General features: G+C 39.5%; 1 protein-coding gene across 2 annotated transcripts; it reads left to right on the top strand.

Annotated features, from left to right (window-relative positions):
- The first annotated feature begins 36 nt into the window (after positions 1–36).
- Positions 37–10,542, top strand: znf148 (zinc finger protein 148). Of its 2 annotated transcripts, none has more exons than XM_022207744.2 (7): positions 37–180; positions 1,867–2,231; positions 3,139–3,264; positions 3,344–3,467; positions 3,649–3,732; positions 3,822–3,940; positions 5,620–10,542. In XM_022207744.2, exons 2-7 carry the CDS (start codon positions 1,890–1,892, stop codon positions 7,252–7,254), a joined length of 2,430 nt encoding a protein of 809 aa, XP_022063436.2. In that variant the 5' UTR covers positions 37–180; positions 1,867–1,889; the 3' UTR covers positions 7,255–10,542. The 2 variants fall into 2 exon arrangements, with proteins under 2 accessions (XP_022063436.2, XP_022063437.2); XM_022207745.2 differs by having other exon boundaries at positions 1,867–2,171.
- The last annotated feature ends 736 nt before the right edge of the window (positions 10,543–11,278 follow it).

An 11,278-nucleotide genomic window follows, 5' to 3' on the forward strand; every position in this document is an offset into this window, starting at 1 on the left:
GCAGCATGATGAGGAGCGCACCGTTCACCTCACTCACCAACACCAACCACTAGATGGCGACAAATAAAACCTTCCATGCCTTCATGAAATGTGATGGTGTATTTGATTATTCCGCACTCCATCATTGCACTGTAGTCTTGCATAACAATCATGACAGCTAAACGGGTTTAAGACGCGCAGGTAAGAAGACACAATGCAGCTTTGGTCGCTGACACATCACTTGTGCGGCACTGAGTCGTTTTGTTGTTGTTTGTCGTAGTGGCGAGCTAGCTAGTTAGCGGCAGTTAGCTTCGCTAGCAGCCAATAACACTGTGGCCTATTGAACAGAGTGGCTGAGGAAGCTGGAGGCGCTAGCGCTAAAGCAAAACTAGCCCTGTTGATAAGTTTGGTGAAATGTGCATACGGGAGTTGTGCTTTGCGCTATGTGTGAGGTTTAATGTAAGCTAGAGCTTGTTGTTGAAAACTGCCACTGAGAGGACACTGTCGCTGGGAAGATGCCGTGTCAACTGAATATTCCATCAAGAGACTGACCAATGTTTGCAGCAATTTGCTAGCGGCTGGCTAACTAGCTGCAAACAGGCCATGAAGGTTTGTCAAGTAGCTGGAAGTACAATGCCACTGTGTTTCATTCGAAGTTTTGGACGAGCTTTACTTGTAGAAACATTTTCTCTCGTCCCCCTGCGTTTACTTCAGCTGTTGTTGCAAATATGATGTAGCCGCTTTGACAAGCGCGGCTAGCTAGCTGGTTAGCAGGAGAGTCAAGACACTTAACCTAAGTGACACAGAGTGTGTTTACATATGGGACTAAGTGGTTGTTGGTGTATGTTTGGACCGTGACAAATAATTACCTGAGCTGCTGTCTCTCGGGTCAGTGTGCTGGAGGTAAAGTGGCAAACCTGTTACCAAAAGGTCCACAAGTGCTACGCTAGCTAGCTTTACCGTGTCAAGATTAAGTGATTGCTAATGTTAATTATCCAACTAATTAGGTCTGTAGTGCAACGCCAAGTGAACCCAATACATATGTAATATATATGTATAATATGCAGGACAAAAAGTATAATGCTTCATATAATGTGTCTGTTACCATTTATGACACTGAAAATATAAAGTTGTCAACTTACCACGTTTGCAAAAAATACACTTAAATTAAACTGCCTCACTTTAAACATACGGCTTGGTTTAATAAAAGCAGCACATTATCTCAATAAATTCTGAACTTTTTGAGTTGTGCTTGCTATCACTTTGCACTGTATGGTTCATTTTGCAAGATAAGAGCATAGAGACAACAGCTGACCCAGTTACCAAAGTTGACACTATGCTGAGAAGAAGCACTGTTTGGACAAGAGAAGTGGGACCATAAGTCTTGACTACTTTCATAAGGCAGCGAGCCATTTCTAGGAGCTTGGTTAGTTCTGTATGTACAAGTAGTGATTGGAAAATTGAAAAACCAATGGAATCAAAATATACGTGATGTGTGTGTGTGTATATATATATATATATATATATATATATATATATATATATATATATATATATGAATAGGAGTAGTAATTGTCTTCGAGATCACTATTATATAATTTTAGAAAACTCTTGGCAGCTTCACCAGAGCAGGTGTGGTTGACTTGTTTTTTTTTTTTTTTTTTTTACAGGGTTTATTGGGTTCAGTGATTCCAAGGAATTAAATCACATATAACTGTACTTTAAAATAACAAAACCATCACAATTTTGTGAAGATCAACTTATGTCTTATTGGAAGATTATCAGCTAGTTTTATATTGTTAATGAACATCTTGTCAGACATGCTGGATTGAGCACGTCTGACATTTGGCTAGGTACCATTCCCACCATTGTCTTTGTTTTTTGCAGAACTAAGAACTACTCTATGTAAGATGAACACTGAGGACAAGTTGGAAGGTATGCTGCTGAAGTGCAGCGATGGAGGAGGGAGAGATGGCCTGGGCAGCGGAGGAGGACTCGTGGTGATGACCCTGGGGGAAAGGTCGCTGGCAAACCACCCTCTGCTGGCCGAGGATGACGACGACGAAGACGATGATGAGGATTTGACTGAAAGCTCGCTGGTCACTCATGACCTGGTCCCTCCAGAGCAGCTGATGATGCAGGAGGACATCACCAAGAATGGTGGAGGAGGAGAAGAGGAGGGAGGAGGCGAGGTGGGAGTGCATTTCCCCCTAAAACTCACCAATAAGTTGCCCTGCTTGCTTCATATGCCAGTGAGTTCATGCTGGTTTAATAGTAGTTCATGTTTTGGTATTCATATTTGTGAGGATACTGTATCTCATGTCTCCACGTATCCAGAGTGAGTTTTCTTTCTCACACTTCTATGCAACACATTTGGTAAATTCTCTGTAAATGTGTAGTTAATGTTTAAACTCACAGTGACTGAATATTGTTTAATTGCAGTCTATAATCAAAATCTGTATTTAGCTTTTTAATATAAACTTTGGTATTAAGTGGATGGCAGATATTAGAAGTAGAAACAGTGCGAGGAGTCACTGTGAAGACCCTTTTTTCAACCTGGTAAAACCTCTCAAGGTACACTGATTCATACTCAAAGAAATAAATAATTCTGCAAGAGCCTACAAGCTGAGGTTGACATCAGCCAAAGACTTTGTGCGCTTCATTCTTTTGTATCCCCGAAGAATACAAGTACCACAAATATGAACTTAAAAAGACACATTTTTATTCCAAATAAAAACATTGAGGATAATCTGAACTAATCCAGAGGATCAAGGTTAAAGGATTATTCCTTTTTTGGATCTTCAAGAACTTGAATCTTATTGTCATCATATTTTATGTCTGTAATGGTTGCAGAATCTTAGTGAGTAGGTACATAAATTTTAGAAAAATCAATGGTAGGATGTGCAAACGCTCTCACCAGACCAAATGACAGATGTAATCTCTCAGCATGTCAGAGATTTTCTAGGACCTGAGGCCTTCTTCAGGTCTGTTATGCCTGGAGCAACTCTGTGGTGAGATGCCCTCACATTGGTTGATTATCCCCAGCTTGCCTGGTTGCACCTGCCTGACCTGGATAAACTGCTGGCTGCCTGGGTGGCCCTTAAAGTAGGTCATGTGCCATATTAAATGTTTTGACTATCTATGGTCTTGCTTTTACAGTTGAGCATCAAGCAGGAACTGAAACTGTCTGAGCCAGCGGCCCATATAAAGAAGGACAAAAAAGCAATTAAGGACCTGATGGTGTGTCCCAAGAAGAAAAAGAGGAAGCAGCGTTCACCAGCAAAGGTGCAAATCAGTTTTATCTCAGCAATCATGTTCTTTAGAATACAGCTATACTACATATCTGTTGTTTTTGTCGTTATAGATTCTCAGCATCAACGATGATGGATCATTGGGCATACCAAACCCCAAATGTCACGTCTGTGTTCACTGTAATGCTGCATTCAGAACAAACTACCATCTGCAGAGGCATGTCTTCATCCACACTGGTACGATATAGCATGTTTTAAAATACCATTATATAAAATCCTTGCTTTACAATTAGATACGGTGACAGTGAAAGATTTGACACACTAAACAGGGATCATGCTAAATTTAAAAAGTACCCTATGAATATGCAGTATCTCTATTGTTTGTATTGTATACTCATGTATGTCATTAAAACTCCAGGTGAGAAGCCATTTCAGTGCAGCCAGTGTGACATGCGCTTTATTCAGAAGTACCTTCTCCAAAGACACGAGAAGATCCATACTGGTGAGTGCAGAATGAAGTCAAGCAGGATTCACAAGGATTTTATCTGTCATTTTAGTCCTAGCTCAGTGTTTTGTGTGGTTTTTGTCTAGGCGAGAAGCCTTTTCGCTGTGATGAGTGTGGGATGAGGTTCATCCAGAAGTACCACATGGAAAGACACAAGAGGACTCACAGTGGAGAGAAGCCCTACCAATGTGACTACTGTCACCAGGTATGCACCTCTTGTTTGCTTGTAAATTAGTGTGTTTGGAAGCAACAAAAGAGTTGAAAGTGGTCACAAAGTGGTCCTTGTCCACACTTATATAGATAGATGACAAAACAAGCATTTTCTTCTATATTTGGGCCTCTCATCCACATTCAATGGCACTGTAGATCATTAATATAGAGGATTTTTTAAATCGCTTCCAAAGTGAAGATTTTTTTAAACTCCACTTTATTTATATTTGTGTGGATATGTACATGGTACATATCAGCTGAAGGAACAAAGTTTATAAAATTGATTATTCCACTGGTATTTTTACTGAGAATATTTAATCAATAACATTAATTTCGCTTTGATTTGGCAAAAAATTAAAGTGATATCCTGCATTATGGGACGGTGTCAGATCTAGATGCACTTCACTACAATATAATGTTTACATATTTAGGTCATGTGATTCGGTATTCGTGCATAACATACACATGTATAACACACGCCGTTCTCAGCACAAGGTCATTTTGTTTGTGGGTACATCTATATTAAATGACCACATTCTATGTTGCCGTGATTTCTGATCATCAGTAACTAATGGAAAAAATGCTGCATTTCTACAAAAATATGCTGCATTTCTGACAATGCCATATAGGGGGAATGAACAGCCTTGGTGGAGTACTGCACTCTCCGTGTGCTTTTCTTGTTCCCATTGTCCTCCATCATAATAACCTGCACACAATTGTATCATTTTGTGTGGAAGAAGAGTCACATGACGCATTAAACACCCTTTTAATGTGAACGCAGACAGAATTTGAAACCGAAAGCTTTAGTTGACAAAGAAAGTTGATAACAACCTTCGTGATATCTGTTATCTCTGACTGAGGTTTTAGTTTGAGTCTCACCAACTTAGACCAAAAAAGCCTAGCTATGTCAAACTGGCTTCATACTACAGTCCTCTGGTGTTATATTCACACTGACATGTCTACAGAGTCTGTTTAAACATTAAGTCATGCACACTGATGGATTGTGATGTCATCCTACATCTTCAGTATCCATGTAGGAAAATCAAATTCCAGTGACTTACAACTTTAATAAGTTTTATGTGTGTATTTCTGTCCTTGTGTGACACAATGACCTCACAGAACCAAAAAGGTACAGAGTTTCTTGTACAGAAATCTTGTGGGTCGATTACTGTGGAACTGTTCTGTCTTTTTAATTAGTGAACAAAGCGCTGAGGAAAATAAACACAGCAGATTACAGTTTAACCTGCTTTTGACTGTCTGATAGATCTGCCTAAAATGCCTGCACTCATATTGTCCCAGGCATGTGTTGCTGTGATTACCAAATGATTAGATTGTGTGCTGTACGGTTCACAAACAGGAGTTAGATTTTTTTGAATTTATGCTAAAACTGCAGATCTGTTATATGAAGATTCAGTGTATTGCCAGCTTTCTCACCACTCCACAGACTAAGCAAACCAAACATATTGGGTGTGAAAACACTCATAAGACCTCACCAATTGGTGCTCATATTAATAGATTTTATATTTTTAGAACTCATTAAGGGACAGTTGGTGGACAAGGAGCTTAAGACAGTTAACTTAGTTCATAGTTTGTAACACTGCCTCGATGTTCTTTACTGCACGGTGTCTATTTTCTGTAACAGTCAAAAATATGTATTCTTCCTTCTGTCCACAGTACTTTTCCAGAACAGACCGGGTTTTAAAGCACAGACGAATGTGTCACGAGAACAGAGAGAGAAAGACAAGCAAGACTGCTGGTAAAGTTGGACCTTTGCGTGAAACAGATTCTTTAGGGGCCCCCTTTCTTGCCAAAGAGTGTTCACTGCCCAAGAAAAAGCGCCAAAAGTGTGCAGACAAGAGTTCAGGTGCTTCCACTACTGCCCAGCCAGAAGGACATACTTTTTCTGCTGTAGAAACAGACGAGAAAGAAGATCAGAGACAGACTAAAATTGAAGGTCTATCTCTTTATACTGTGTCCTCCAAAGTCAAGCATGAGTATGTGATTGCTGACTACTCCGTAGAACTTCCTGAAGAAACAACCAGCCAACACGAAGAGGGCGACATGTCATCAGAAGAGACGACTCCTCCTAAACTAGTCCTGAAGAAAGTCCCCAAGAGGAGTCTTAAGCAGTCCACCGAACAAACTTCTTCCTGCTTGTCCACTTTGTCCACCTTTGAGGAAAACAGTAAGGTTACACAGTACACCTTCGAAATCGTGGATAAACAAGGCCTTTTAGACGTCGAAGGCAACACTGAACTCGAGTCGGTTGAAACTCTTCAAGGAGGACCAACAAAACCAGCAGCCAACAGCACAAACTATGATGACGCCATGCAGTTCCTGAAGAAGAAACGTTACCTTCAAGCTGCTATGACCAACAACAGTCGGGATTATGGCCTGAACACAAGCAGCATCTCTTCTCAGCCGTCTGTTACACAAACAGTGGTGTCAGCTGTCATCGATGAAACTGTCCCTGCTACCATTCTGGAGCCCCAGCCAATCAGCACAGAGATTAAGACAAGTCATGACAAGAATGTATTGCCTGATGAGGTTCTTCAGACGCTGTTGGATCACTACTCCAACAAAGCTAATGGGCAATCAGACATTACTTTTAGCGTGGCAGACACAGAGGTGACCTCAAGCATATCTATTAATTCCTCCGATGTTTCAGACGGCAGCCCTGTGGAGAGCCTCGGGGTCTCTAGTGCCCAGACTCAGCCACCTAGTGAGAAAGTCAGCCTTTTGCAAGAATACTCCAAATTTCTCCAGCAAGCATTGGAGAGGACCAGTCAAAATGACAGCTACCTGACCAGCCAGAGCCTCAGCTTGGTCTCTGAAAACCCCACATTAGCCGGACAACCTCTGTTCTCCACTGAAAAACAATTTCCTTCCCCAAGCAGGTTCAAATCAGGGATGAGCTCTCCGCTAAGGTCCACTTTGGAGAAGCCTCACTTTGGATTACTCGTCGGGGACTCCCAGAACTCGTTTTCATTTTCAGGTGATGAGACCACCCCTCCCTCTGCAGTGTCCCCAGCTGAGGAGGACTTTTTGGAGCAGGTCTCGCCCTCCAAAAAGGCAGATTCGTCACAAGGGATATTGCAGACTTTTCAAATAAGCTCCTTTGATCAGAACTTCAAATCTCATTTCCAGACCTCGAGATCTGGATCCTCCTCACAGTTTGTCGCCAATGGACAAGTAAGTGTTCGAGGACACAGCACAGACTTCTCAGAGTTCCCTTTAGTTCGAGTCACAGAGACCAGGTCTCAACTGAACTCCTCCCCTGATGTTTCAACCAGTGAATCATTTGGCTGAAGGGAAGGGGAGGGAGGACAAGTCATTTCTGTTAATAATTTCAGCGGCACTTTATCTCATCTCTCCTGTTTTGCCAAAACAAGCCCCATTGCAATTATGTGCTCTTTCTTCAAGCAGTTTGTTAGAAAAGATATTCATGTTTTGCTTTTGTTTCTTTTTTGTTTGTTTTCTAAACTTTAACCTCGCAAATGAAAATACTAAAAATAACTATAATTAGCATCTCCCCTTTGGAAAAAAAAAAAAATTCTTGATCCAGAATGTATATTAAGAGATTAAGCGACCAAAGTGTAATGCGAGAGACTTCTTTTTCTGTCATACCATTGCCATAGAGTTTATTTTTAATGTTAGTGTCAATCAGTTTGCCTTGCACAAAAAATGATCAAGTCAGTCTTGCTGCTTAATGCAATATTTCCACTTATTAAAATGTAGGCTGTATTTATGTATGCCTTTTTGTTCTTACTGTAGCTACCTCCCCTAGCTGTTTATCTGATAAAAACAACAGAATTTGTATTCATCGGTAGAACCTTTTTATTCCAGCTGTCAAATTGTCTACTGAAATGACCCAATAATTAGGACATGACAACACAATCATTTTTTTCTTTTCATATATTTAAAGTCACTTTATTCTCACCTGAAATGGATAGTTCCACTGGGTGTGTGTCATGAACGGTTCACAAAAGATTTGACTGTATTTGCCCGATACATTTTTCATTTACAGATTGGGTCTAATTTGGCCGGTGTGATGGCCAACAATGAGAAATGTTCTCATTCATAAGTAGTTAAACATTGTGCGGCTTAATGTGTTCCCTTTGTGGCTGAATTTCTTGGCACTGACTTTACAAATGTGGCTCTAGTGCAGAATAGGCTGTGTAACAAAAAAAAAAAGGCCGGGCTGCGTTAGATTTAAAACAAGTTTTTGTCTCCCCAAAAATGGATTTGGGCTTCAAATAGCTGCACACATGTGATGGTTGCAGGATAATTCTTATTTTCTTTGCCTAGTATACGTGATTTGTAATGAAATTACTTAACAGGATTGTGCTTAGTGTTTGCACAATTTGCACATTCTTCACTACAGGGAATGTAGTTCGTGCTTTCACAGTGGAGGAATTGCATAAAAAAGTCAAACTTTTTGTTGAGATTTGTGAGCTTAACCACTTAAAACTCTTGTGTCAGACTTGGTGAAACTACAAATTGTGCTCTTTGCATTTGTCACTTAAAAGGATGCAGCTCTTGTAGATTTGTAGTTCTTATTCGTAGAAACTGAACAGTTTTTTGGGGGATGGACGATGAGATGAGAACCCCTCGTCATCAGTGAACGTCTAAGTTTTATCAAAACTATATTATGAATTATACAGTACATGTAGAAATGAGGTGTGTTATTTTACGTCTGTGCCTTTCTTTTTGTCTTATTCCAGCATTTCCTTTGCTCATTCCTCCATATGTACTTTTTGTTTTCATTTTATTTTTTTGAACTCAGTCTGCGCTCTAAGGCTACTAATTCCACTTGCACAAAAACAACAAATACATAAGCTATCAACTTATCCACTCTGTAATATGTTAAGATCTGGGAGCTTTATTTAATTTCGCTTGTTATATTTTTACTGTTTTAGAATTTTAGCAAAAAAATATCACCGAGTTTAAGTCTTGCTTGTGGTTGGGAGGAAATAGCATTTCACTGACTGCGCTGCCGTATGTGTACGAGTACAGAATCATGTTTTAGATGTTTGTGGTTTTAATGATTATCATCTGTTTGCTAGAAGCCAGTAGTAAGTCACAGCTGTCCAGGCCCTTGTTGGAACCTTCAGTTTTAAACACACAAGTAATAACGAGTGAGTGAGGTCTTTTTTCTACTTCATCACTTTGTCGATTGCTTTCCATGCGTACATGATGTTTTCGGTGCTCTTGTGTTAAACACTGTTTTCCTCTGCACCATCCAGTGTAGGCTTAATGTTGAGCTCCCTCTTGTTACTGACAATCCGGGACAGACAGCACCACATTCATCAATTTCTTTTACCTGTCTTCATCGATCATTCCCTCTAGAATGTATAGAAATGATCCTGCTGTAAATACATTGTATATTTTTTATGTTCTGAGAAGTACTGTTAGTTTTTTGTCAATAGAGAGGACAAGACGTGTGCCAGAGACACTTTTTTTTTTGTCAGCGGAAGGCATGTTAACTTGTTTCCAAGCATTTATTAGACTGAACAACGAATCACTTTTTCTTCCCGACAAAATGATGTGGCTTTCTGAGAATTGTATATATATATAAATATATATATATATATGTCACCACTGTATCAGAAGAAAATTGACACTTTTTTAAAAAAGTTTTCTTGCCGATTGCTTAAAAGTGAATTTTGAAGTTTTTGTAAGTGCAGTTAAAATGTGCATTGTGATGGGGCTTTACAGTACAGAGCTGTGGATAATGAAAATCCCTCACTTCCAGGAAACGATTTTGAAATATGACGCCACCTGAAATCAGTCTGTTTAGCATCACATATTCCCCCTTAACAGCAGCTTGAGTTCATGTCATCTGCAACAGATTTGGAGTGAATTATCACTTAAAAATAATGGTTGTGTGGTGGAAGTTCCCCATCAGCTAACCCATTTCATTGTCAGTAACCTCTAAAAGCACAGTGCAGATGAGCGATTCTGCTTTTGTAAATTGTACCCCATCCCTGAAAAGTTTCATTTAAGCAATTAAAATGCAAAAAAAAGGAGTTAAAGATTCATGAACAATACGAGCAGCACCACGGTATTTTGTTCCTTTTGATTAACTATAGTCAGTAACCTGGCCATAAGTGTCCTTGTGTAAGCTAGAGAAAAAAAATATTTGTTTTGTGTAAAAAGATCTGAATTATGAATTTTTTGATAAAAACTATTTTTGAAACATGTCATTTAAGGCACTGGTATGTACAGTATATCATATGCAGTCACTGTTGCTACCCTCATTTATCTCTGTACAAGTCGTTTGTGTCAAGATCTTTCAAGTAACAGATGGGAATCTGAACTTTGATTGGCATTTTCATACTTTTTAAGAATTTGAGAAGGAAGCCTGCTTCACTGTACGGTTGGTCTTACGTTAGGTTTATTTGCATGGTCTGACTTGTTGGGTCGAGTGAACTTGTTTTATGAATAATGTGCAGCTTTAATTGTAGCTGGTTAATTTCAGTCAAGTAACCCATATGATTAGATTTTTGCAATATATTATGATTTGTAAGCGATCTGATTAAATTGTTGTTTTGATTGTTGTGTGTCATGCCCTTATAAATAAAATAATTCACAGTATGTGACCTTGAATTGTTTTTGATACGCTGCTGCTGCCACTGTACTTTACATTTATTGAGTCCGACAAGAATTTAAGGTGAAAACGTGGCCGTTGCTGGAAAGCAGCCGGAATGGAGCAGCACAAAGTGTTTTAGGTAGATTGGTTATTTTAGAGTCTGTTCAGAGGATCTTTGTTGAACAGAAATGAAGGGTTGTGACAAACTGTCTTCTTAACAACCTCACTGAAATTGTGGAGGGAAAAAATAACTTGTCCTGCAACGTTTCATCTGTATTCCAAAACCCAAAGATATATTAAGTTACTGGGGATAAAAAAAGAAGAAGAGACAGCAGTAAATCCTTACATTTGACATGCCTGGGTTTGGAGAACGGTTGCGGTTTGACTGAAAGACAACTAAACTGGAAATACAGTTGATCAAAGTTGCCTTCAGATTTATTTTCTGCCAACAGACCAATCTTCTCAGCACTGTAAGCCTTTTTTCATGTTCAGTAAGCTTCAATAGTGAACCTGCATGCACAACTGCCTGTCCAAAAGAAAAAGCCACACTTTAATATTTTATTCGACCACCTTTAGCTCTGAGATTGACACACTTTCGCCATGGCATTGTTTTGAGTTGCATTAATTTTCTACCAAGATCTTATATTGATGGTGAGTTGGACAAAGTCTTCTCCAGCACATCCCAAAGTTTCTTAGTATGGAAGAGGTCTGGACTCTGTGGAGGCAAGTCCGTGTGTGAAA

The sequence above is a fragment of the Acanthochromis polyacanthus genome, chromosome 14 (genome assembly GCF_021347895.1).
Source record: "Acanthochromis polyacanthus isolate Apoly-LR-REF ecotype Palm Island chromosome 14, KAUST_Apoly_ChrSc, whole genome shotgun sequence".
Classification (NCBI taxonomy): Eukaryota; Metazoa; Chordata; class Actinopteri; family Pomacentridae; genus Acanthochromis; species Acanthochromis polyacanthus.